The sequence below is a fragment of the Cercospora beticola genome, chromosome 9 (genome assembly GCF_033473495.1).
Source record: "Cercospora beticola chromosome 9, complete sequence".
In the NCBI taxonomy this organism is placed as follows: domain Eukaryota; kingdom Fungi; phylum Ascomycota; class Dothideomycetes; order Mycosphaerellales; family Mycosphaerellaceae; genus Cercospora; species Cercospora beticola.
The window spans coordinates 2,251,961-2,277,920 of NC_088943.1; the positions used below are offsets into that span (position 1 = coordinate 2,251,961).

The 25,960-nt window shown below is 53.3% G+C and overlaps 9 protein-coding genes across 9 annotated transcripts; 5 read left to right on the top strand and 4 right to left on the bottom strand.

Annotated features, from left to right (window-relative positions):
- Nucleotides 1-276: 276 nt before the first annotated feature.
- On the bottom strand, nt 277-2,858 carry RHO25_013068 (uncharacterized protein; the record flags this gene model as incomplete). Its single annotated transcript, XM_023604337.2, has 2 exons — nt 277-2,054; nt 2,135-2,858. 2 exons carry the CDS (start codon nt 2,856-2,858, stop codon nt 277-279), a joined length of 2,502 nt encoding a protein of 833 aa, XP_023450470.1.
- A 333-nt stretch (nt 2,859-3,191) lies between these two features.
- On the top strand, nt 3,192-3,612 carry RHO25_013069 (uncharacterized protein; the record flags this gene model as incomplete). The annotated part of the gene is made up of 3 exons (XM_023604338.2): nt 3,192-3,274; nt 3,344-3,440; nt 3,520-3,612. The coding sequence occupies 3 exons, from the start codon at nt 3,192-3,194 to the stop codon at nt 3,610-3,612; spliced, it is 273 nt and encodes a 90-aa protein (XP_023450469.1).
- Nucleotides 3,613-4,020: 408 nt separating this feature from the next.
- On the bottom strand, nt 4,021-6,204 carry RHO25_013070 (uncharacterized protein; the record flags this gene model as incomplete). The annotated part of the gene is made up of 1 exon (XM_023604339.2): nt 4,021-6,204. The coding sequence occupies one exon, from the start codon at nt 6,202-6,204 to the stop codon at nt 4,021-4,023; it is 2,184 nt and encodes a 727-aa protein (XP_023450468.1).
- Nucleotides 6,205-9,856: 3,652 nt separating this feature from the next.
- RHO25_013071 (uncharacterized protein) lies at nt 9,857-10,348 on the bottom strand (the record flags this gene model as incomplete). The annotated part of the gene is made up of 1 exon (XM_023604340.2): nt 9,857-10,348. The coding sequence occupies one exon, from the start codon at nt 10,346-10,348 to the stop codon at nt 9,857-9,859; it is 492 nt and encodes a 163-aa protein (XP_023450513.1).
- Nucleotides 10,349-10,666: 318 nt separating this feature from the next.
- RPL38 (60S ribosomal protein eL38) lies at nt 10,667-11,091 on the top strand (the record flags this gene model as incomplete). The annotated part of the gene is made up of 3 exons (XM_023604341.2): nt 10,667-10,730; nt 10,834-10,968; nt 11,027-11,091. 3 exons carry the CDS (start codon nt 10,667-10,669, stop codon nt 11,089-11,091), a joined length of 264 nt encoding a protein of 87 aa, XP_023450512.1.
- A 757-nt stretch (nt 11,092-11,848) lies between these two features.
- On the top strand, nt 11,849-13,546 carry RHO25_013073 (uncharacterized protein; the record flags this gene model as incomplete). The annotated part of the gene is made up of 1 exon (XM_023604342.1): nt 11,849-13,546. One exon carries the CDS (start codon nt 11,849-11,851, stop codon nt 13,544-13,546), a length of 1,698 nt encoding a protein of 565 aa, XP_023450467.1.
- Nucleotides 13,547-13,643: 97 nt separating this feature from the next.
- On the bottom strand, nt 13,644-15,284 carry RHO25_013074 (uncharacterized protein; the record flags this gene model as incomplete). The annotated part of the gene is made up of 5 exons (XM_065603639.1): nt 13,644-13,810; nt 13,864-14,136; nt 14,189-14,322; nt 14,366-14,437; nt 14,485-15,284. 5 exons carry the CDS (start codon nt 15,282-15,284, stop codon nt 13,644-13,646), a joined length of 1,446 nt encoding a protein of 481 aa, XP_065459711.1.
- Nucleotides 15,285-17,886: 2,602 nt separating this feature from the next.
- RHO25_013075 (uncharacterized protein) lies at nt 17,887-19,292 on the top strand (the record flags this gene model as incomplete). The annotated part of the gene is made up of 2 exons (XM_023604344.2): nt 17,887-19,068; nt 19,125-19,292. 2 exons carry the CDS (start codon nt 17,887-17,889, stop codon nt 19,290-19,292), a joined length of 1,350 nt encoding a protein of 449 aa, XP_023450093.1.
- Nucleotides 19,293-22,286: 2,994 nt separating this feature from the next.
- Nucleotides 22,287-24,539, top strand: RHO25_013076 (uncharacterized protein; the record flags this gene model as incomplete). Its single annotated transcript, XM_023604345.2, has 1 exon — nt 22,287-24,539. The coding sequence occupies one exon, from the start codon at nt 22,287-22,289 to the stop codon at nt 24,537-24,539; it is 2,253 nt and encodes a 750-aa protein (XP_023450094.2).
- Nucleotides 24,540-25,960: the final 1,421 nt, after the last annotated feature.

Here is a 25,960-nt window from a genome sequence, read left to right on the forward strand (position 1 = left end):
ACTCAACATGCTGTCTCGCAGATACTGCCAGTGACGTGACCTGGTCAATCTCGGTGTATACTAGACGCGAATTAGCATATAGAAAAATCAGTGAAGAAGACATCCAAATCTCGCAAGAGCATGTCCAGAAAGTCAAGAGAAGAAAAAAAAAAGACGAGAGCTTGACAGCAAGCAGCGTCAAACCACCGTCAGCAAACGTTCAACCCGATCCACAAACCTTTCCCACTCAGATGAAATAATTCGTACAATGCACTACCCACATACACCTGCCACCCATCATACATCACTCGGCTCCTCAGACCCGTCCACCATCACACTACCTCTCTTCGCCTTCTCATCCCCAGCAAGCGGCTTGCCAGCCAGAATCTTGCCTCTCTGTCCCCTTCCAATCTTCTCACTCGCTTCAACTGCCGTCTCCTTCTCCACTTTCCTCTCCATCGTCTTGGTAACCTTGACAACAACCACATCCGCTTCTTCCCCATCATGCAAAACATCACCCTTCTTCAACTTCTGCTCCAATTCCCTCGTCTCCTGCTCTGTTCGATTCTTTTTCCTCTTCCAACCCGTCTTGAACAATTTACCAAGCTCAAATCTCGGGAAAGGATGCGCTTCCGTATTGAAGACAACCTCGTTCAGCGGAAGAATCTCTTCATCAGTGAAAAGTAAGTAAAAGTACTTCAACGTCTCCGCCAGCCAGAAAGATTCCATATTATCTCTCAAGTGCACCTGGCTTTCCAGGACACTGGCGACGCTGGAGAAGCCTTCTCCGTCAGGAACAAGAGTATGTTTGACAAAAGCTTGGAACATTTCCCAGCCCCAGTGGCGATACTGTTCGTCGCCTGTAATGCGCCACATGTAGAATAAGCTTTCGACAGTCTCTGGACGTTGGAGGTTGTGCACGTCTGCGGCTTTGAAAATGAAGTCTTTCGCGACGGTATCTTCGGTCGTGGTGCATTTCGCATCGAGGCATTTGTTGAACTCGGCCGGGCTTTGTGGGAGCTCTTTGGGCGAGAAGTCGTTGTACATGAGCGGCGGGTCGTGGATGTGAAAGTGGGCGATTTCGGGGGCGAGGCCTGTTTTCGTCTGGTACATGCCGATGCAAGTCTTTGTCAGCTCGTGAGCGAGGCGCATATCTTCTTCATGCTTCTCGGACCAGTCTGGTTGTTTCCTGGCCTGCGCAAGTGACACGCCACCAGTCGTGGCTAGCGCAATGGTGCCTCCCATGAAACAGACGAGGTGGTCCTCTTTCGGCTCCAGGCGCGAGTGCAGTCCAGCTGGCCTCTCCGCGATCAGCGTGTAATTGTTTGGATAACTGTACGTGATCAGATGCTTCTTGACACCTGCCAAGCTCTCGTCCCACATCTCTCGATAGACCGGTTCTTGGTGGGAAGTCTGCAGATATTGCTTGATGAGATACTCGTAGTAGCTGTCGCCTCGGCTTCCTAAACGAATGTTTTCGCTTCGAAACGTGCCTTGGTCAGCATAGATGAAAATGGGCACCAAGCCGTCTTCAGCTTGATTGTCGTCAACGACTCGCATGACTTGCTCGGCGTGCTCCCAGTAATGCGTTTCGCCAGTCAGCTTGGACAAATACTTCATCTCCAATTGCAAAGTGGTAGCTTCCGCGGTTGATGATGCGCCTCCGTCAGCGTGTGAAGGTAGTCCCTGCATCTTTGCCAGGTTGACACTCGCAAAGGGAACTCCAGACTTGCTCTCATATGCTCCCAACAGTCGATCTGCCAGATCAACAGCCTTCTCAATGTACAGGTCGTCGCTGAGCCCATCTGTCGTCGGCGCATACTTGCCCTCAAACTGCGTGCTCAAGTAATGTGCGCTGAGCAATCCGCCGAGCATTCGAATCGTCGTCTCAAAAGTATTCACATCGTGGTCCTGGTCATATGTTAGATTCGAATGTATCCACTGTCGTGCATGTTCCAATTCTGTCGTCAAATTCATAATCATCATCGTGTCAAGCGCATCGACAATGATCCATCCCATGCCTTTCGGCGTCATGAGCTTGCCGTTGTGAGAAACAGGTTGGTATTCGTCGAAGCCTGTAGAGTATCGTCAGCGCCAGCTCCTTGCGTGTGATACACCTCCCAGACAGGAGGACATACTATATGCCGATACATACCCCAACCATACTTTTCATATCCTGCCCAGCTGATTTGAAACGCATCTTTCACACTCAGCGCTCTCTCATTCCAATCCACCTTTTCTTTCCCACTCCACAATCCCCATCCACTCCCACTCTGTTGTTTCTGCCCACCGGACACAGGTGTCGCTGGTGAAGCCGAACCCTTGTCTGATGACCCTCCACCAATCCAGCTCAATGGGCTTAGTATCCCAAACCACCAACTCAGCACAGCCAGAACTCCCAGCCCGGCACCCAACGTCCTCTTCCTCCTCATCCACTGCCTCGCATTCCTGCCGCCAGGTCCATAGAAATTGCTCGGTTTATCTTTGTACATGGGCAAACTCTCCTTCCTCCCATCACCGAACATACCACCAATTGTATCTCCAACCTTCTCGCTCAGAGTCTGCTGCGCGTCGTGGTTGTTGGTGTGCTGAAATCGTGACCTCCCAGAACTTTGCCAGTTGTCGACGCTGTGTGAAGCCGCAGCAGCGCCTCCGCTAGCCGGGATGCCGTAGCCGGACATGCTGGACGACGCTATTGAGCTGCCGTGATTCTGCGAAGCATTGGGGCTATAGTTCGGCGATAGGTGACGATCGTGATGGGGTGGATTGCTGTCTCTGTTGCTGTTGTTGCTATTCAAACTGCTATTGGAAGTCGAGCGGAAGAGCTGTGAAGCAGGAGATTTTCGTCGGAGATTGAAGGGATCGCGGTTGGTGTTCATGCCAGATGACAGCCAAAGAGTGTGTGCTGGTTGCTATCTTACAGACGCGTGTTTGCAGTCCGACAGCTGTTCGAACAGCATCGACAGGGATATGATCCCCTAAACCTTAGGCGAGCGTTAGCGCCAAATTTAGCGCCAGGCGCCACTTTCACGTGCGTGACGATGACACGGCGCAGGTGGCAGCTACATTAGGGTTGCATTTGTACGACAACGAACAACACATTGCAATTTGCTGCCTGATCTCGATACCGTCTTCGACCGCCAAAGCCTGTGTTCTTCGTCCTTCAACTTTTCCACTGATCCACGGAGGTCTCAATAACGCCACGCGCCACAATGCCAACCGCCCTCGACAAAGCACTCAATTCCAAGAACCTGTTCGTAGGCTTCACAGCTCTCGTCACAGCAGCCACAGCTTGGTATGCAAGCGCAAACCCTTGCACTTGCCTCCTCTATTGTCTATTGCTGATCTGTTTCCTTACTATTAGGTCAATCTGGGGCCAAGACCTCTTCCCCTCCTCCTCAGAACCATCCGGCAAACCAGAAACATGGACAGAGTCTGAATTGAGAAGTTGGTTGGAAAGAGTATGCCATTATCCCCCTGCTTTCTTTCCAATCATTGCTGAGAAATGCTATGAAATCCTGATGCTGATACATAAATTAGCGCAACCTCCCCACTCTCAGCACTGAGACACGCGAAGACATGTTGGCTCGTGTGCAGAATATCCTATCGAACATTCGACCAGCGAGAGACTAGCTTATCTGCCCATACGACGCTTGTGATGAGAAGCTGCTATCCCGTGGTCCTCTGTTGTGACGGAGGACTGGAAGAAGCAAGCGATGAGTGAGCGAATATGGGCGAGGAGACATTGCATGATGTTACGTGTTGCGATACCCTAAGTATGTTTTGGAATGAGAAGTTTGATGGTTTTCTTGGCATTAATTTGAAATCTGCTGGATTGGTGCTTGCAAGCCTGGCCACACGCGTCTGTCGGCTGGACGCTGGCAGCCTAGCATTTGCTGAAGCTCTCTTGCAGGAGACTGCAAAGTGCAATCTCCTCGACTCTACTTCAGGACCAATCCGCATCTTCGGCAGTATTGTACAGTATCGCATCGCTCCGCTCTCGACAACAACAAATCTCCGCCCGGTTCTCGTCGCAACCCCTCAATCCTCGTCACTCTCCCCTCCAGCCTTGCCTTGACGTTCGTCCTGCAAGCCAGAAGCATCACCAAGCGTACTCTCGTCATCAGAGTCAGAGTCACTACCCTCCAGCTCAGCCTGCGCGAAAGCCTCCGCGGCCTGCTGCTGCAACTTCAAGACCTCTTCCTCCTGGGCCAGCAACTCCGCTTCCTCTCTCTCCTTCTCAGCACGCTCAAGCTCTTGTCTCTCCCTCTCCCTTCGCTCAGCCTTCTCACGCTCCTTTCTCGCCTTCTTCTCTGCCTTCTCAGCCTTGACTTTTGCTGCCTGCTCTAGCAAAGCCGCAGTCTTCTCTCGGATCGCTTCGAGATTGCGACGGCGCGCTTCCATGTCGGCGGCATGACTGCTCTCGGCCTTCTCGGCTTTCTCGGCCTTCTCGATCTTGACTTTCTTGGTGGTGGCGCCAGCGTCAGGAGTAGACGATTTGGACGCGGCGCGCTTGAGCGCGTTCGTACGATCAGCGGATACGGAGGGAGCTTTGGGCGTGCGCGCGTCGCGATCGGTGAATGGATTGACCATGTTGGCGGCTGCGGCTGAGTCGGGCTGAGGAGTGTCGGCGGCCTTGAGCGAGGAAAGGTGTTGTTCCTTGAGCGTGACTTTGAGCTTTGAAATGTCGGCGACTTCTTTGACGCGTTCGTTGAAGTCGGTGCGCAGTTTGGCGTAAAGCGATTGCGACCAAGCTTCTACTTTGGCGATGTTGTTGAAGTACGCGTTCAGTTCTAGCTGAGAAATGCCTTCGGGTCCGACTAGTTCAATGATTTCTGGAAGCTCTGGAACTTTGACGAGTTGGCGCTGGTAGTCATGCTTCGCCATGTTTGTGGAAGGTGGTGAGGACAAAGCGGCGGCTGGATGTTTGCCAAGTGTGTCGGTTTCTGGGGTGAACGGGTCTCTGGTAGAATGTGCATGTGAAAGCGGGTCCTCATCTGAAGTGAGCCTGTCCAGAAACCTACTTCTACGGCGACGTTGAGCGGCTGAAGTCTTGTTGCGCGCCTCGTGTCTTGCAGAGTCGTTTCCGTGGTCACCTATAACTTCCGTGCCTCGGGTCGTGGCAATTGCAGGTGGTGAAGTGCGCTTTCCTTTCCCAGTGTCTCTGCTGAAAATCATGCCGCCAGTCCATTCGCTGCCCAAGTCATTGGCGAGGTTGGTGTCAGAATCAACGAAGAGAGACCCGTCTGCATTGTTCTCAGTGGCGTTTGGACTCTCCTGCAAGCCGAGATTGCCTCCCAGTCGCTTGAACCTGCGCGCGTGAGGCAGAGAACGCTCTGAGCGGGGTGCCGCAAAACCAGGTGGACTCAGGCCAGTCATGTCTTCATCGTCAGGTTTATATGCACCAGCCGCAGCGAGAGACAGATCGTGCGTCTCTGTGAAGTCGTCCAGTTGCTGTGCTGTATCCTCACGCAAGATGCAGCCGGCTTTGTTGATGGCTTCTTGGCTCCTGTAATAGAAGATAAAGCGGCCCCATGGCTTCGATCCAAATCGAGGGTGGACATTCCAGTGATTTCGGTGTGTCTTGCTGCGCTTCTGTGGAACTTTGTGGGAACTGATGTGCCGAACCTCCATGGCATAGTCAGGTTTGATGCCGCTTCGCCGAACGGACTTCTGGGATCGATAGATCCAACCCTCTCCCTCCATGTCCCATTCTGCATCATCCATGCGCTGGTCAAGCTCAGTATCTTTGAGGTTCGCCACCACCTGAATACTGCCTACACCTGGCCGCTCTATCATTCTGTCCTCATCCTCGATCTTCGCCAAGACAACTTTCTTCTCGTCGATACGCTCTGTGAACAGGTTTGCTTCGTAAACGTCTAGAGGGGGCTGAAGCTTCGAAGTCCAGCCCTCCTTGAAACTCGGACAGTCATAGACTCGCTCGAAGTTCAAGGTCCGTATTGCGTAATGTCGGGCGCGCTTGTCTCCGATCCTCAAATCAACCAGAAATGAGCCATCAATCACGAGATCAAAGGAGGCTTCCAATGTGGTGCCTTCGAACTTCCCTCTGATTGTTATCTGCTGGCCTGCTTCGACTGGGATGAAGCGCTCGACAATATTCGGGTGCCTTCCGGCGCCAGGGAGGATGTACTCCGGCAATTTGTCCTCGTCAGCCCAAACCGTGAGCTCCAGCTGCTGGTCAGTCCCAGCGCGTTCGGCCTTCATGGTGCTCCGGTGGCGGTCGACTTGGAGGCTGGGTGGATGCAGAGACGCGAGAGGTTCGTGCTGCCGATGCGATGGCGGCTAGCGCCGCGGAAAAGTGCACGTTGGAAGCCTCCGTGACTCGAACAGGTCGAAGCGTACTGATGAGAGTGTCCTCGAGGCTTGGATCTCAGCTTCAACAGCTCTTCAGGCACTACAATGTCAATGTTGCGCGCGACACCGACTGTGATCGGACCAGTGCCGAGGTGAAGATTTTGCCTCTGCTCAGGTGCATTGGGTGCGTGATCTGAAAGTGTTCGAATCCAGGGTCGGGCGTGCTCTCCGTCAAGGGGTATCTGACAATGCCAAGGAACTTCCACACGAACAACGTCACCGTCATCCAGATTGAAGGAGATTACGGCTCGTACGAGGTCTGTAGTTCGAGTGCTCGAGAAGATTCTGCTTGCACTTTCACCACGCACTCAAATATCACAGCCAGGCCTACGCCAAAGGGTTCGGAGTCACGTCAGTCCTCGCTCATGCTTGGTCTCAGAGAGATGCAGCTGTCCGCTCCTGCCCGTGTCTTCAGCCCCGGCGCTTGTTCTCTTGGGCAATGTTGGTTTCCGAGCAATGTGGTTAGATTCATGCTCGACGCTTGCCAACAAAGTTGTCCCCTGTAACAGCCTCCTCGCAGAATTGAAAGCAGAAGCCAGCAGCTCAAGTAGAGAGCACACCACTGCGTCTTCCGCGCCTGCACTACAACGCGAGAGGTGCGAGGTATCAAATTGGAGACCGCTCGTGGCTTGAACGTGCTAGTGAAAGGAGCTACCGGTCTCAGTCTCGCTTCCGATGTTTCTCTGCATGTGACACCCGATGCAGACACTTCAGGTCGTGAGGCTGCTGGCCGTGGAGTCTTTTGAGCCGTTCGAGAAGTCGCCAGTCATGGTAGAACTTTCTCATCGCTCGCCAATGGTCTTGTGCGAGCATAGTTGAGCCCCATGCGATGCACATCCGTCAAGTTCAGGGGTTGCACGAGTTTAATGTCCTGAACGGTGCACTAACATTCGTGACACGCTGCAAGAGGATGCAGAGATGCGCCGTCGCGAGTTGGCCTCCAAAGCACCTGCCTGCGCTGCTCTGCCGCCTCGAAGTCGCAGCTGCCGCGACAAAAAGCAAAACGTATCTCCAGCCTTGGCGCGCCCTCACATATTATCATCACCACACCAGCAAAAGTGAGAAACACCAAAAGCAAAACATCAACAACACACCGCCTCCGCCGCCTGCACAAACACGCGCATCGACGTCGTCGGCTTCAGCAAAGAAAGTCAAATGGTCAGCGGAAATGCAAAAAAAAGTAATATTCCATGTCTCATACCATACCTGAAAGACACTCTCTGCTGGTCGACCGAATCCGTCGATTCAGGACCACTAAGCCAACACGTCGCGTCCGAAACACTGGCCGGAGAGGTTCACCCTAGGTTTACGCCACGTTCAGGGTGATTCATGGAAACAAATAATGCCGAACCTTTATGGATGCTCAGCGGAATTAGCGCGCTTCCCTTGGGCAGGCCTGAGAAGCCGGGCACGAGAAGCTGACTTTGCGCATCTGAATGGCCTTGCACAACTTCTGACGCCGCGCCCACAACTCCAAGGCTCAGACTAACCAGGCTCTGGGATCCATTGCGTCTTCCAGTCTCGCGCGGTGCGACAACAGAACTGCGGTTCTGTCGACAGCTTGCTCGCAGAATGCTTGCACGAAGACTTTGCCGCCAGCCGTGAACAGATGCGCACTCGTTTTTGGCGTGGTTGTCGTTGCTCAACGCCGTCTGCAGTTGGCGAACGGGTAGGTGACGGAGAACGATCGTCGCTGGAGGAAAGAACGGTCGTCGGCCTGGCAGCGGCGAGGAGAGCGAGCTTGCGCTGTTTCTCCGACGAAGCCAGAGTGCATTTTTGGCGAAGCACACGCTTCACGTGCGCAAATCGCTGCCAGCACCCCCGATGAAATGGAAATCCTGACTGACGGCGTTGAGCAATGCCGCTTCAAGATCCAGCTTTGGCAAATGACAGGAGCAAAAAAGTGTCAGCGCCAGTGCGAAAGGAGGAAATGCAAAAAGAAGATGAAGATCAGAGAGATCTTCACCCACAGCCATATCAAAGCCATCCCACAAGGACCCGGCGCTGCGAGCAGTCCGGCTGAGCTGAGCAAGGCGGCGTCCCGCCTTACCCCTCAGCCATCGACTGCAAGGTACCAGGTTCATCCACGGACTACTCTCCACGTTTCGGATGATTGGTAGAGATAATAATACCGACTCAATACAACTCCTCAGCGGAATCGCCGCGCTTTGCCTTGGGCAAAAAAAAAATGTCGCCGCCAATGCACTGAAAGTGCAAAAGACGAAGACCGAAACCACCGTCCGATAACCAAGTTCTAACCCATTCCTGAGACCTCTTGCTGTTTCTGTAACTGTCACGTCTAAGACGAATATTCAGTTGGGCTATTAACCGTCACCGTACCGACTCGGTGGTCGGTAAAGTCGCTTTTACCCGTCGTTGCAAGTTTTGAGGTTCACCGACGGACTGCATCCACGTTTTCGATGATTGGTGGAGAGGGGTAAATTCATAATGAATATAAGGGTTCAGCGGAGTCGGCGCACTTTGCCTTGGGCAAAAAAAAAGGTCACCGCCAATGCACTGAGAAAGTGCAAAAGACGAAGATCAGAACCAACGTCCGATTACCAATATTCTTGCCCATTCCTTAGACCTCTGCTGTATGGCTGTCGATCGAGTCCGTAGACTCGATCTCCAACTAGGTACTGATCGCGTTGGCGTCCCAACCGACGTTCGCCCGTCATTGCATTTTTGAGGCCCAGCGACGGACTACTCCACATTCTCGCTGATTGGTGGAGAGGGGTAAATTCTTATTATATGAGGGTTCAGCGGAATCGGCGCGCTTCAGTTGTGGCGAGGGCGTGGCGGGGCAGCGGCGTGTGTGCTGCTGCGGGCGGCGAGAGGATTTTCCGGGCGCCGATGCGGGACGGCAGTGAGGTGCGGGTGTCGTGCTGGTAAAGCGCATTGTTCTTCGTCCAGGTCCATGTTCACAGGCGCGTTCAGTCGGCGGTTCTTTGCATCTTGAGGTTCGCGATTTAGTTCGATTCCAACGGGGCGCTGCACGAGCACGTCCCATTCATGTGAGGCACAATTCTTACTTGCACGCTTGACTACAGTGATGCCTCAACATCGTGAGAGCCGAGCGTAGCCCTACGCCACGCGTCTGAGCCAGAACACTGGCGACAGAACGCATCGCGACAAGAGGGTCCATGGAGTCGGGCGATCTGGTGAGTGGTGTCTTCCACACGAACTCACTTCAAGCCGCTCCTAAAGTCATGGCAGTGGTATCCAGTTCAGTGGTATCCAGTTCGGTCGTAGCTATCGTCATGATCTCGTTCGTCCAGCTATCGTCCACGGTCTCGAAATTACCATCACCAGCTTAACTCGTGTCAAAGAAGGCCTCGCGTCCTATTCAGCAAAAGCATCTTTCCCCAAGTACATTCCCATAGAGTCATCCGACCTCGCAGCCACGTGCAGTAACAGCAGGCCTCGAGTACATTCCCATGATTCATGCTCTCGTGGTCACATTACATCGAGTCATTCATCCCTCACTCCTCGAACCGCACTTTCAGACCACAAACCGAAAGTTTTGCATCTGAATCAACCAGTCTCTTCCCTTCTCCTTATTCGGCACAAGCACAAACTCCTCACTGAAGCCTCTCATCTCTCCATCCTTCCTCTCATTCAACCTCACATACCCGCTGACCTGCACACCAATGCTCACGTTCTTCTCCATCTCTCTCTTCCTGCCCGACTTTGCGATTTCAGGATCGAGTGCAGGGTTGATGATTTGGCTGTTGAGACTCTGCACGTCGTAATACGCCCATGGCATTTCAGAGTACTTGGCTTGGAAGGCTTGAGGGTCATTGGTGACATCGCCGTTGTAGTTGATGATGGGAAGGTTGCGGGAAGGAGTGGAGCCTGCTATGGGTGGAATGTAGTAGCTGGCGATGTTGTTGCGGGATGAGGTGGTGGACAGAGTCGTGTAGTAGTTGTCGATGAAGGTTTCTGCTGTCTCGGTTGCGACCTTTGTGAGGTCTGTTTGGGAGAGTCCAGACATGATGAGCGTGGTTCTGCTGTTGCACGCCTTTGCTGTGGATGATTCTGCTGTGATGGTGAAAGTGTCTGGGTGTGTGTTGTGCGAGGTAGAGACCGGACGAGGGGAATCCCGCTGTGCATGTGAATGTTGATGCGAGGTGAAGTGAAGCAAGGACGGGTCGCGACAATGCCAAGATTTCAAGCCGAGGAAACGCCGACAGCTTCCGGCCCGCACTCTTCGATTTTGGAACCAATGCGACGAGTGTGGAGGGTTTGAGAGGACAGCAACGTCAAGACATCACCAATTCACCCTCACGTCGCCATTCACACCGCCGCAACCATGCCTCGCGAAGTCACCGACATCAAGAGCTTCATCGAGATCTGCCGTCGCAAGGATGCTTCCTGTATGTGAGGTCCTACACCGAGATGTTTGGAGGATGTGGGGAGAGCGGGATCGAGGGCAAAATATGACATGATGGGATGATATGCTGACGATGTATGGAACAGCTGCGCGGATAAAGAAGAACCGCAGCGCCGGTATCAACCAGACCAAGTTCAAGGTCCGCTGCCAGAGACACCTCTACACTCTCGTGCTCAAGGACAACGACAAGGCCGAGAAGCTGAAGCAGTCGCTTCCTCCGGGTGAGTGCAAAGATGCTCATACTTCACGACGAGCGTGTGAACTGACGACTTGGCACAGGGCTCTCCATCTCCGAGACGCCAAAGAAGAACGCCCGTGGCAAGCGTGTCGCCAAGTCTTCGTAGATGTTTCGAGCATGAGCGGGAATTGAAGGAGGCATTGGCGTTCTACGGAAATGGCAGCATGAGATGAATGGCATATTTGCGAAGCTCCGGAATCATCGGAGCCGCGCGAATCAAGAGCTAGAAATATGAGCAAACCAATGAGTTAGGCCACATGAAATGGCAATGGCGACTTCAACCCGTGATCACCATACGCCTTGATTTCTTTCTGGTCTGAGTTGCCGAATGGAAGCGGCGAGCATGCCGACTAGGGAAGTGCAATTGCGGACGGACTACAAGTGCCTCAGCTTCCGAAATGCTGACCGCACCTTACAACCCGTCCTAGATTGAGCGCGAGCGAAGAGGCCTCTGACATTGCGCCTACGAAGACACGGGCGACAATGATCGAATAACCTCTTACAAACTTCTGATTTTGAGCACAGCCACACGAATTACCTGCAGCGTACGATCATCGTCTAGAGCACTATCCGGCTCCGTATGCTGCCGACACAGACGAATCACGGCAGTAAGCTGAAACAGAATCTCAGGTGCTCGTTGACGGTCTTGATGTCACATGCGAGATACTACAGAGGACGAATGTGTGATGATACACCTCAAACCCACGTCGTATGCACTGCCGAAAGCGCCAAGGTGTTGATATAGAGGCCGAAGCTTTGCCGCGTTACACAACATCAGCTACGTCTGTCCAGCTGAAATCAAAGGTAAGTCTGTCCTTTCCCCTCTTTGGACTAGCATTTCAGCGTCCCTCGTCATATTCCAAATGGGAAACCCACAGAATCAGCACTCCACGATACAGTATGCGCTGCCGAACGACTGCCTTGAACAAAGCACAGACAGAGAAGACAACCGGCCAAGCGGAAGTATAGATGACTCGTCTTCATGTACTCACACAAAGACTCCGAATTCCTCGCTCTACGCCTCGTTGCCCCCAGGCCACATTCGCGTTCTGCGGCTGCAGCCAGCTCGCTCATTAACGGCCGCTCTTGTTGGTACTCTCGAGGTCGTCCAACTTGCAGGCGAAGTCCAATACGAAGCTCTTTCTTATACTTGGGGCACGACATTCGGCGAGACTGTCGAGGACTCAACGGCTAGGCATAAGGCAAAGCATGACCGCGCCTTCTTGACACAGCCTTCTGAGCCCGGCAAGATAGGCTTGCATGGACTCACTATTTCTACAACTGCCAATTTGGGACTCGCACTCAGACGATTACGGCAGCCCGACGAGGTTCGAGTCCTTTGGATCGATGCTATATGTATCAATCAAGACGATCTCTCCGAGCGTTCAGCTCAGGTGGTACAGATGGCGGAGATCTTCACACGCGCAAGCCGAGTCGTCGTCTGGATCGGCGAGGACTCTATATACCGTGATGGACAAGCCTTCTTCCGATGCTGTCGCAAATATGAGATGATCATGAAATCAAGATGGAGTAGAACTTGGCGAAAATCTGCTTTGAGGGTTACATCGACGACCTGGAAAGTGATTAATCACAACTTCCATGAGAACATGCCTCATTTGCTGGATTCTGTGGTCACATTCGGTATCAATCAAGATCACAGGGCGCCGTTGTTGTCGTGGAGGCCCAAATATCAGAATGAGCTGCTCGACTTATTCATGTCGAGACGTTATTTTACCCGCCGATGGTGTGTGCAGGAGGTGGCTTTCGCCACAAATGCCACAGTGCAATGCGGTGCGTTGGAGCTTCCTTGGCCAACATTCAGCGCTGTTGCTGGCGGGGTCAACAGACTTCGCTATACCACGCTCTCAGCACTCACCGAGCTTACGGACTTTTCCAAGGACGCAGCCTCTCTACTCATCAGGTTCTCGGGCCATCAATGCGCAGACGATCGTGATCGCATTTACGCCATCGCCAAACTGCTCCAGCTTTGCGAGGACTGTCCACCGTTTGTGATAGACTATGGACTGGATTGGCCAACGGTGTGTACTCATTTCGCCCGAGACTACGTCATGCTAAATGGATACACTGCAGCGTGGAACATTCTCAAATTGGCCCAAAAGCGATGCGACCCTTGGCCGGAAGACGTTCGACTGCCCGATTGGGTGCCTAGCTGGGTGCCTAGTTGGGCCTACAGTCTTCAATTCTACTCCAGTGGCATCAGTCGTACCGATGCTGTATCATCTGAGCAACAGTGTCGCGCAGCTGGCCGCAATCTCGCAGTGACTTGTGACGATCATAAGATGGAAATTGATCTTCTGTATCGTGGCCGAGTAGGCGGGTACGCCGACGAGCAAAACCAGCTCACGAGCGATGACTGTGGCTACGGGCTACCGCCGGAGTACCGGAGTATAATTGAAAGCCCTGAAAACATGATTTTGGTGTTCAGACGTTGTGTTGAGCAGCCTATGGTTTTCCAGATCAAAGGCTATGTTCGAGAAGGGCAGTGGGAGTCGTTTTGCGACATTGGGGAAGAAGAAATGCACAGTATCACCATCGTCTAAGATCTCGCACAAGACTCACGCCATGCAGAGGCGAAAATGCTGATTACATGCTTCCAACAGAGCTTGGTACGAGGGCAAAATTGGCATGCTGTGGCTCTTAACCCAGCTTTACCTTACAGCCATCCGCATTCGACAAGATGAGTGTGAGGTGCTGCTTCTCCGTTCCAATGGGCTCCACTACTTCTCCCGGCGGCAATTCAATCATCAGGACGGCCTGTACAACTCTCGCAATCACATAAGAAGCCAACATGAGTCCGAAGTCTTCTGTCAACAAACATCAGTCACTGCATGGAAGAAGCATCGAGGCCACAACTTACTTCCTAAACACACCCTCGGTCCTCCATTGAAAGGCAAATACGCCCATTTGATATTTGCAAGCTCGGGCCCTTCCCATCGCTCGGGCCGAAAGCACAATGCATCTTCGCCATATATGTCTGTTCGACGCTGCATATGGTAGACCGAGTATACGACTGGCATGTTTTCGCGTACGAGTAAGGGCGATTGGCCATCCGGACCTCCTCCACGCGGGAGGTGCGTAGTTCGTCGACAGAATCGGGTGTTGATTGGGACGGGTGGATAGAGTCGAAGGGCTGAGAGTCGTGAGTTCGGTGAACACAGGAGCGGAGGAAGGTGTCGACTTACTTTCTTGGATGACGTTGTGAAAATACGGCATGCGTTGGGTCCTGGCCCTCGTGCTGGTCGTGTCGTCACCAAGGATTTCTTCAACCTCTGCGCGAAGTTTCTGCAGCTTTTCCGGGTGCCTGATCAGAAGACGACTGTGGACAAGTCAGCCGCGTCGATGGAAGAAACCCATGCTACTCGTCACCAAGGAATTCTTCAACCTCTGCGCGAAGTTTCTGCAGCTTTTCCGGGTGCCTGATCAGAAGACGACTGTGGACAAGTCAGCCGCGTCGATGGAAGAAACCCATGCTACTCACAACGCGTACGACATGGTAGTCGCTGTAGTATCACGACCGGCAATAAGGACGTTCGTGACCTGGTCTCGGACAAGCTCGATATTGCTGTACTCTCTTTTCATGACGCTGAGCAAAGTGTCCGAGTCTTTGTCTTGCTGAGATGTGTCGGACCTGAGCGCGGCTTGCACGAATTGCTCAGTATAGTCTTTTACCGTCTTACACGCCTGGAAGAACCCTCTCGGCGCATACAAGAACCACAAGTCTCCCAATTTCACGCGGGTAGCTGTGACCAATGAAGCTTTATCGAACGCTTCCGAGAACCCATCGTCAACTTCGTGGTTGAAGCTGTCAATCGGTTGACCCAACACCACGGCAATCGTTGTATTTAGGGTCAGACGAAAGAGGAGTGGTTGCAGATCGATTATACCTGGAGCTCTCGGCTTAGGCGTGAAGACCAAGTTTTCGACATGCTCTCTGAAGCCCTCTAGATTTTGATAACGCATTCGAGCGAAGTTCCCGCGCAGCAAATCGCGGGAGTGCTTCCAGGCCTGATCATCTTGCGTAAAGATGCCTTCGCCGATCATGGCTTTCATGGCAGCATTGCGTGGACCCAAGTGGAAGTCTTCAAAGCGGGTGGACAGTATGGTTTCGATGTTGTCGGGATCCATTGTTGCGTACCCCTTTCCTGCAAGAATGGAAACTTGCACAGTCGGACCCAGAGCGTCGAAGTATTGATCAAACATGGCGAGGAGCTTTCTCTGTTTTCTGGCTTGCCAACCCTTCGTGAGGACATCCAGTGCCAACGGCCATTTGTATGGCATGATCCAGGTAGCTGGTTTGCAGCCATGGTCTTCGCTGTAAAGCAGGTCGGGCTGAGAGGTAGATTAGCTATTTTCTTGAGACCACAGACCTTCTCTCGCATTGTATTTTGCTGAAGCCTGGAAGTATTTGTACGCAACATAGCCGATAATGAGCAAAATGATGGTCTTGGCCCATGTTGGCTCAATTGTCGTATTCAGACGCCATGAAGGCATGGTAGAAGGAGCCATTTTATCTCAAATGATCATCGTATCTACAGCATGGTTGGAGCAGGAGCAAAAAGGGCAACAAGGCTAACTTCGCCCCTTGCATGAACCGCCCTCTTGGTAACACATTTCATTAAGCAGTGTATGAGGATACTTGGACACAAGTTCGTCTCTTTTCTTTGCCAAGTGAATGCCTTGTACATTCGTACAGAACTTTGCAGAGTCAATAGGCGAGCGAGATGATCAAACTCATACTATCTGTGCGTTGCGGTGTCGAGATTTCCCATCGACGACCACTTTTATGGGGTCCTTACGTGGATGAAACATGTGTCCTCCGATGTGAAGTCATTCTGGCATACAGAGGCCGACTTTTGCTCTTGTCAAACCTCAACCTGGCTCGAATCAACATGCACGAAGACAATATCGTCGAAGCTCGTTCACTCTGGTAGCCAGGAAGGGATGTCACTGGTCCTTTGCTCAGTAAAGCATGTGCCGTTGTGGTATGTCAGGCTGAACGGGCGGATAGACAAAGACATCTATATGGTAATGTTCTCCCTGGTCAAAGTGCAGCGACCTCTTGCAGGGTAGGTTTTGGAAGTAGACGTGCTAGAGCAAGAACCTATGGCATGAGCGAAGGTGGTGTCCAATGATCAACATAGTTGAACTCAGTATGTGCGTTGGAACTGGGATGCATCAATTTCTTTATCACTGTCTTAGAGTGTTCCACTCACCGACGGAGGCGTGCTGTGCAGAACTCTGTCAATCAGTCAGGGCTTAGGGAGCGGATCAAGTTGTGCCAGCATGGAAAGTGTCTTCTTCCCAGTCCTGAGGCTTCAGCAATCACGCGATGAAAGCCATGTGCTCGTCGTAGGCATGCCGGATCTTGGCGGTAAAGATTACAATCAGTACCAGGTTCCTCGCTTGCCAAGCCGAAGTGACATACAGGGAGAATGATGAGCAATCAATGCTTCACGAGTCGTTCTTTGCTGCGGTGACTATGTGGTTGACCGAGCAAGATCTCTCGGCCGCACCCAGTATGTGATCATCAATAGATCCATTATTCGATTGACGAGCTGGATGTTTGACTCCAATCCACCCGTAAGCTTCAGCAGGCTGCGACTTGTACGCAAGTAGAATGTGGCTTCTAGTCTCGGGTGTTCGTGGGGTATCAATCTTTGCATGCGCAGTGTTTGTCCAAAGTATGCGTATATGAGTGCGTTGGCCCTGTTCCTCGCGGCTGTACAAAGCATGCAGCTCACTCAAACAAGCAGGTCAGGTAGCCAGCGGGCAAGTTCCTTCCAGCACTGAGCTTGAAGAACCAACTGATACAATTCAACAACAACTGCTGCCATGCTTGGCAAACGCGACTCAGTGGAAGCTCCTGTGCGATTACAGACGTATATAACCCGATCCATGTGTACCATTGCTCGTGTCGGGGCTGTCCAGGGATTTGGGCTCGGATATTCACCTCACTTTCATCATTGAGCGTGATAGGTGACTAATGGTAGCAGAGACTGCTATCAATGACAGTATCGATGACCAGAAATTGTTGCTGAGTGAAGGTGCAAGCCACAGAGCATCGCCGGGTCGTGGATCCGCGACCATATCACGATCCGGGTAGCTGATACGTTCTCAGCATGCTCATGAAGCAACATGACTAATGCTACCGGGAACGGAGAGCAAGGTGAGGGAAAGTATGCGGCTTTAAGGTTGTATGTCTACGGCGGGAGGGAGTGTTCAAAGCTGCCGCCTTTAGCGGGACAGGATGCGATGGAACCGCCGATTTATGAGTGGACTTGTCAGAGTGGTGCTGCTGGAGGTGATTGTAGGATTTTGCCGTATGCGATTCAAAGTTTTGCTGTGCAGAATGTGTTTCAGAATGGCCAGCCTGAAGGCGAATGTCGTGAATTTGAGATGCTGGGAAGTGAAAGTGGTTCTAGAAGGGAGGGAGTTGGCAGCTGGTTCGTGGCATTCGGCTTGGTTGTTGCGATGTTAGCTGGCTTGCTGTGAGTTGGAATGGCCGTTCAGATCTTGCTCCGAAGAATTTTGTCTGGCATTGTGTTGTGAAGTGCTGCATTCGTTACTCGTTTCATCGACAGCATACGCAAGCGAATTTCAAGAAGAGCGATGTCTCTCTATTAACGTCCGGTCTCTTGATAAAATGGAAGGTGGAAGTGGAAGTTCAAGTGATGAGAAGATCCCAGCATGTGAGCACGCGTGTGTGAAGCACGGACTCAATTAAGGTTTCGCGTCGATCGCGTGGCACAGGCTTTCAGTGTGCTCCACCTTCAATTCACTGTTGTTGATCGCATCGACTTCTCGCGACACTCGCGCCACTGACCACTAATGCTACCGACGCAACATCCTACGATTGCAAGCAGGAGCCGCCGTTACCACGATGTCGTTCTTCAAAGCGCCCTCATGGGCGAAAACGCAATCGAAACCCGACAGCGACGATGAGGACGATGACCAGGACTTGTTCAGTCACAGCAAGAACTTCATGGCAATTCAACGCGACAGACTGGAGCAGGAGAAGCGAAAAAAGGAACGAGCAAAGCAGAAAGAAGAGGAGAAAGCGCAGCGGCGCAAAAACAAGGCTGCGAAGACGGACAGTAAGAGTGGAGTCAAACGGGAGAGCCTCGAGCGTAATTCAAAGAATGAGCCTGTCAAAAAGAGGCGCATCAATTCAGAAGAGAGTGCAAAGCTTTTGGCGTCTGTTGGAATCAAGCCGGTGACGATCGACAGCGATACCGAGGACGAACAGATTGTGTACGAGCCAGAGGACTCGCTGCCTATTCGCCGATCGCCGACAACCAAACGTACGAAGGACGCCATTGCTGGAGGCAGAAGTCGGAGTACGCTGGGGAGAACAGAGCAAGACCCAGAAACAGAGAGTGAAGTGGAGATTGTGAAGAGCACTACAAAGCCGGCACCGGTGGTGGAGGAGGAAGAGGAAGAAGATTCAGACCCAGAGATCGCAGCCCTACAGAGAAAGGCTAGGGAGAAGCACCGATTGAAGAAGCAGCAAGAAGAGCTCAGGTCGGCGACTCCGGGTGCAGGTAACTCGGAGGGAGACAATATGTCAGGGCTACCCACGCCTCCTCCACCCGACCCCATCATCTCGCTCTTTATAACAACGGACATACCAGACGCAGTGGAGCTCCTGGTCAAACGAAAGATGTCACAGGATCTGGGCACAGTCCGGCGGGCTTGGTGTGGGAAGCAAGGATTTCCTCAGGATTTCAGTGACAAGGTCTTCTTCACTTGGAATGGAATACGCATGTATGACTTCACCACCTGCAAGCGACTCGGACTCGAGGTCGATTCAGAAGGGAATGTCGCGCGCGCAGATCAACGGGATGCCGATGGAGCTGCGCAAGTTCATGTTGTGGCCACAACTCAGGAGCTGCTGGATAAGCAGAAAGCCGAGAAACTACGGCAAGCGAAGGCTGAGAGCGCTCAGTACGAGCCCGAGGTCGAAACTGAGCCAGCTGCTGAGGAAGAGCAGCAGAAGAGAAAGGGCGTGAAAGTGATTGTGCGAGGAAAAGATCAGCGGCCTGTCAACGTGGAGGTGTTTTCGGTAAGTCGGATTAGATGCCCAGGCATATCCGAACCAGCTAACACGTGGATCTTCAGACTACGAAGATCTCCAAGATCATCAACTACGCGAAGAAGCGGATGGGCGTCTCAGCTGACCAGCCCGCATATCTTTCCTTCGATGGAGATCGCCTCGACCCGGACGATGTAGTCGGCAACACGGAAATGGAGGATTTGGAAAACGTCGACCTCGTTCTCGGCGAATGATTACAACCCCGTCAAAGCCATTTTTCGCCCCATGCGGTGTACTCTCTGACTCGACAGGATTTTCCCACGCGATGGCCTGGACTGTCGAGAATCCGACAGTTTGGACACCGACAGGCACGACCATTTGCTTGGGACGAGACTCCACGAATGATACGATCTACGACCTTGCTCACGGATGATGCGTTGGACGGAGTCACGGAGGTCCTGCAGTCATTCATGCACGCGAGCGTGCTCATCCTTGTTCGAAGAGGTACACGAGGCTTGCAGGCTTGCGTGCTCCATCCTTCACCGCTCTTGTATATTACAACCACCACGTTCTTCGCCACATGATACCCAGATAGTAGTACGACGCAAACACGAAAGAGATGAATGAACAATGCCTTGAACGAATCCTGGAGGATCGAATTCTCCATGCATATTAATGCCGAAGAAGAAGCGTAGAGATGCTTAAGCGCCAGCGCCAGCCCAACCCGAACTCTTCCATCCATCTCATCTGCCTTCACCAATCCAATCTTCCACGACTTGCCACTCGCTTCTACTGCATGCAAGTTCACGACTGGCTCATCAGAATGACTGTACTGATGAACAACCCGAAACAAGTGATTCTTGTCGCCCAATGACGAAGTTGTACATGCACGTCGTTCCCTAGCCTAGTGTTGGGCGTCCATACGTGGCTGTCCTGGATTAGCTACTGTAGCTAGAGTGGTTAGGCTTGGCTTCTGCCCGAACCCGCCGGGCAGATGCATGATGAAGGAAAAGAAGTCCAGTGGTGCTTTTGCTTCCTGGCCAACGCTTTTCGTGCTTCGCAGCCTGCGTTTCGTATCACCGAGACATGTGGCGCGATTATTGTATGAATGCAGAAACAATTGCTTTGAAACGGGAACGGGAATGTCTCGGCTTTGGGGCGTTATTCATGTGGTACATGGAGTGGAGAGAGAGAACGTGGTATCATAGGGCTGGCTGGTGTTCTTTTCTGGGTATCTGGAGGCTGGAGCAGCGGTCTGTCAAAGAACGGGCTGGGGAATCTTGCTGGGATGTTGCTTGTTATCTTTCTGGTCGTCGGCGCCCAAAAAATGGAGAGGCGGTTGAGACTGGTCACTGGTTGCCAGTAGCACGTGCGGCGGATTGGGTATACATACTGCATCCATCTCTGCTGCAGCTTGGGTCGCGAATTGCAAGGGTGGGTATTTTCTCTGCCTAGCCAGCTGGCATTTTCTTCGCTGCGCTGCGCTGGTCGTGTTTGGGGTGCTGGGTGACACAGATCCGTCATTGCATCGCAAGGAAAACTCGCCGCATTCCCGCTCGATTGATTGCACGTTTTCCTCGCTCCGGGCAGCTTTCCCTTTCGCGACACCTTCTTCGGTACCAGCAAGTCAGTACTTTCCTGCGATACCAACCACTGTACCTTGCTACTCAGCATCTTGCCACCGACTTGCGCCTCATCTGGTCAGCAATTGCCTGCGTGTGTTTGCCCGGGCGATACTTTTCTCCGCCCGACTCAACTACAGCAATCATCCATGCTTTCAGGCTCCTTCGCACGTCGACATACCGAACTACGAAGACTGAGGAGGGCGCCTGCACCACGGACAGCAGTACAGTGAGAGACTGGACGGCCACCTGCGTACCACGCTTGCCTGCCTGCGCTGTCGCGCATATTCTTGCATCCGGTGATTCTGTGTCGGCCCGCGACACGACTGGCTGACTTGTCTTGGAGAAAGGTTGTTACTTGGCCAACGGACCCAGCATTGGAACCAGCCAGGCTTTTCGAGCAGGACAAGCCATTCTTGCTCGCTCACAAACTCCCACCACCCAGCGCATCCAGTCTACACCGGTCAGCACTCATCAGCATCGCAGTCAGACCCACTGTCCGTGTGTTGCAGCCTTCGTGCCTAAGCAGTTGCTGGCACTACTGCAAACTACCACGCTGCGTGCAGGCTGCAGCGGTTTTTCCCGCCGCTTCGTCTTATACCCTGCGCCCCCGTTCGATTTTCGCTCCACGCCGCTGTTGCTGTTTGCGCGCGCGCGAAATTGATCTCGCGCCGGAGCCTGCAGAGTCACGAGAGGAGTGCACGTTGGATCTATTGATATACACGAATCACCCCGCACCGAGCACTGGACCGCAATCTGCCATTGTCAGCCCCCTTATCGCCAATCGCAGCAGCGAAGGAGCCCGCCGAGACGAGAGTGATCTCCCGCGATCTTCTGCTGGACACTCCCGCTCCCCCCATTGCATCATTGCGCTGCCGCGAGGGGCGACCAAACACACAACAACCTTTTGCTGCTGCTGCACCACGCACACGCACGACTCCACCTGTCATCGCCATTGTTGGTGGCCATCGCCGTCACCAACTGCTGCACGGCAGTCGCGCGACGTCGTTGCCCAAAACGCGCCAAAGTTTCGTACGAAGCTTGACGAGACGTTTCACACAGACCAGCCGTTTAAGATCTGGCGGCTAGGAATTGACCTCTCGGCTTCTGCCAGCCAGACTTTCGCGTCTAGGGAATCCTGGACCGACAGCGCCTCGCAATTACAGCAATCCGGAGGGCTGTGTTTATACCCCTCGCTCCCGCCGCCCTCTCCCACGCTGCCATCCTGGGGCAGTACGGCCACATCACCGACCGACCGCAAAGGCGACCACCTCTCAACGAATATTCACTGTCGGAGAATTGTGTCACGTCGACCAGGTCACTCCGAGGCTTGACGTGCAGCAGAATCCGGTACGTGGTAGGGCAGTCCCCAAGCTACGACGTCGCCGTAGCACCCTTTGGGCAATACTGTGACGCGGGACCACCCATTCACCTGGGCTCTCCAGAAAGCTACGGCAGACCACTGGTTGGCCTTTTGACCTTGTCCTTGTAGCTGACAGTAACAAGGCCAGGATTGAGCTTGCCTATACATTGCTCTGATCGATGTCGCGGGCGTAAGTAAAATCCCATTCTCTGTTCCTCACCCACATACTTGACCTGCTTCGCGTCCGAGGCCATCCTGCCCCAATGGCCACCCGCGTTCCGCAGAAAGGCGCAACTAGGGTTTCCCCTCCGCGCACAAGTGCACCGAAGGAGTCTTCAGCTGACATTGAGCGACCTCGCAGACAGAGTACAGCCTCATTCTCTGTACGGACGGGAGCGGATCGAGTGATACACGTCTTTCCTGGAGGCCACACATCGTCCGGCGGCAGCGCATCAGTACGTTCACCACTTTCGAGCGGCGGCAGCCGTAGTCCCTCCTCCAGCGACTCGAGCTGGGACAACATTGGCGACGGTGACTACGAGGACGAAATTGACCCGTCCGACTCAGCTTCGCGATCACGCGGACCACACTCCCGCCGCCCGACAGTGGAGGTGCCGATACCACCTGCCAGGCGGCACTCCTCTCGCAGGACACATCGAGAAGTAGAGCGAGAGGAGAGAAGTCCGCCTCGGCATCGTTCCTCGCGACGACACCACTCCAGGCACGAAAGCCGCCACGAACGTCGACGCGACCGCAGCTCGTCGAGGCGTGAGCTCTCGGACGGCTCGTCCAGCGCAGGAACCGTGGCTGACGACTACCCACCGTATGGCCACCCTGGCATGCCTCGCGCACCTTATCCCGGCTACAGACATGTGCCGCCTGGAAGCCATGGTGGCTACCCACCGACAATGGCGTCGGGTCCCTCAGCGGGCTACCCAGATCCATACCATGATCCACGCCAGGCACTCGTAACTCGAGATGCCTTTGGCTACCCTTCGCACGCGAACCCGTTTGCTGCACACCAAGCACAGCCGAATCCCTTCTCACCGATGCCCAACGACAGTGCGAGTTATTTTGGCGGCGCACCAGAACCGCCCATGCCTCACATGGGCCCACCGCCGCCACCACAACGACATCCTTCCGAAGTTGACGTGCACGGCCGACGTGGCAGACCGCAAAGTTTCGTAGCACCAACACATTTCGCACCCGAACAAGCAATGATGCCGTACCAACCGCCGGGCTACCCTTCGCCTTATGGCCATCCATACGGCATGCCAGGCTATCCCATGTACCCGCCAGGAATGCCTGGATATCCTCCTCCGCCTGCGACCTCACCGCCACCTGCTGCTCCTGAGAAGAACAAGGATCTTGAGCAGTTGAAAGAGATGTTGACGAAGAAAAAAGAGGAAGATACAAAAGACGCCGGCGCGAAGAATGATGAAATCGCTGCACTCAAAGAGCTCATCAAGAAGCATGAGGAAGAGCGTGTTGCAAGAGAGAAAGCGTGGATCGCTGAGCGTGAAGCCGAGGCTGCTGCAAAGGCTGCCGAGAAGGCAAAAGCCGAAGAGGAGAAGAAGCGCAAGGCTGAGATTGCAGAGGCCGCTAAGAAGGCGAAGGACGACGCTGAATCAAAGGCTGCAGATGCTGCGAAGAAGGCTAAAGAGGAGGCTGAAGCTGCTGCGAAGAAGGCCAAAGACGAGCACGAAGCTGCTGTGAAGAAGGCAAAGGAAGAGCACGAAGCGAAACTGGCAGAAGCTCAAAAGGCCAAAGACGAGGCCGAGAAAGCGAAGAAGGCATTGGAAGAGGAAGCGGCGAAGAACAAGCCGACGCCAGACTCTCTGAAAGCACCGATTCGATTCAAGGATGCCGTTGGACGCAAATTCAGCTTCCCATGGGCTATTTGCAAAACCTGGAAGGGAATGGAGACTTTGATCAAGCAGGCGTTCCTGCATGTCGATGTGATTGGCGATCATGTTCACCAAGGTCACTACGATCTCACGGGACCTGATGGAGAGATCATCCTACCACAAATCTGGGACTCGATGATCCAGCCTGACTGGGAAGTCACAATGCATCTTTGGCCGATGGAAGAAGAGAAGAAGCCTCCAAAGGAAGATCCTTTCGTTGGTTCCCTCAACGACCCATTCAGTTCATTTGGCCTCGGAGGCCTCGGAGCCTTTGATGCGATGCCACCTGAGCCGGGCAAGAAAGCCAAGAAAGGCAAAGATGCTGGCAAGAAGGGCAAGAAGCCCAGTAGCCCAGACTCCATGATCATGGTGCCACCTCCACCTCCTGGCATGGGTATGGGCATGGGTGGGATGCCGCCTCCGCCTCCACCTGGCCCGGCTGGGGCATACCCGGATCCATTTGGCTTCCCGCCTGGAATCTCTCCTGTCATGGACAAGCCAAAGGACAAGACCAAAGCTCGCAGCAAGAGTGTCAAGTCGAAGGAGATTTCGCCTCTTGCTGCTTGGTTCGCTGGTGGCAATCTCGCTGCTCGACCGAAGAAGAGATGATCGTTTACTCGACCTTCTTTTCTTCTGCAGCACCGTGGACCTTGCGCACTTTGCATCTTCCTGCATTATTGTGCGAATCAGGCTTTCCGACTTCTTGTCAGAACTCGTCTCTTGAGAGCATTATTATCTAATCACAACCCTTCCATCATGGCTTTTATGCGAAACGGCAGGATTCGATCTGGTGAAACTGAGAGAGCTGGAGACCGAGGCGTTCGGCAGTGATGAATCCTTCTGTCTTACGCTCGCGCTCATCTCGTATTTCAGGGGTCTTCTTACTTCCTTTCCCCTTCCTCTCTCCTCTCTTTCTACAATAGAGGGCCGAGGCGGCTTTGGCTTTTGGGTAGAGGGAGGCATGCGGAGGGTGGTTGCTGTCCGGAACAGCGGTATTCTCAGCAAGGATGGGGTCGGGGAAAAGCCATTGCATTGTTTGTCTGGCGCACTTGATGCTGCTGCTACTGTTGTTGCTGTTGTTGAGAATACCCCCTTTTTTGCAGCGTTCGGGCGTTGTTTGCGTTGGATTTTGATTTTGACTGCGAAGTTATGCTGATGCTGATGAGAGATGAGGAATGGGATCGAAGAGCGTAAGAGGAATGTGGGTAGCAATTTAAGACGACGATGCTGCTCGCGCAGTTGAGTGTTTTTAGATAAGATGGGGTACAGGATGAAGTGATGGAGGGGATGTGTTTATGCATTTTATGAGAATGGTTCACGTTACTGTGCGTTTCGCTTCACGTGTCCTGTCGTATCGTCTTGTGCGCAGGGGAGACTAACTACCAGCGTTGCAGAATCCTTGTCACTTGCCTCAGGTTGAGACAGGCATCACCTCCTGCAAGTCGAACCTCTCTTTCGTTCCTTCTTCCACCATCTCTGTTTGGGTTGGACGCCGACAGCACACACGCTCGACACGTCCGCGCAGCCAGACGCGCACTAGTGTCAATGACACCAGAGTCCTGGGCAAGACCACTGCACCCCACCGGTTCTGATACCTTCGTGCTGTGTTCTGACATTGACATTTATGTGCTTGTGCGTTCTTTGATGCTGACTATCAGCAGGCCGTCGCTTCGCGATATATATATGCATTGATGAGTGATGCAGCTCCAGGACAGGCCGAAGGATAGCAGACCACCTGGCCGCTCTCGTCGACCTCAGCGGCTTCGCGCTCACACAAATCCGGCACCGAAAATCATTCCCGGACGACCTCGTGTCAACTTTCCATCCTCGCAAGCATCTCGAACACATCAACCAGAAATGTTTGAGCCGCAGTACATTTGACTGTCCTCACGTGTTCTTCAAGTCCCGCTAGTACCGATGTCAGCCGCACTAAAGAAATCTACGCCGTTGCCTCTTTGGGATTCAAGGTCTCCGCCGTGCTCGCTCAAACCGTTTGTACCGCGTTTGCCGGACTTCTGAGCCAGCCGGAG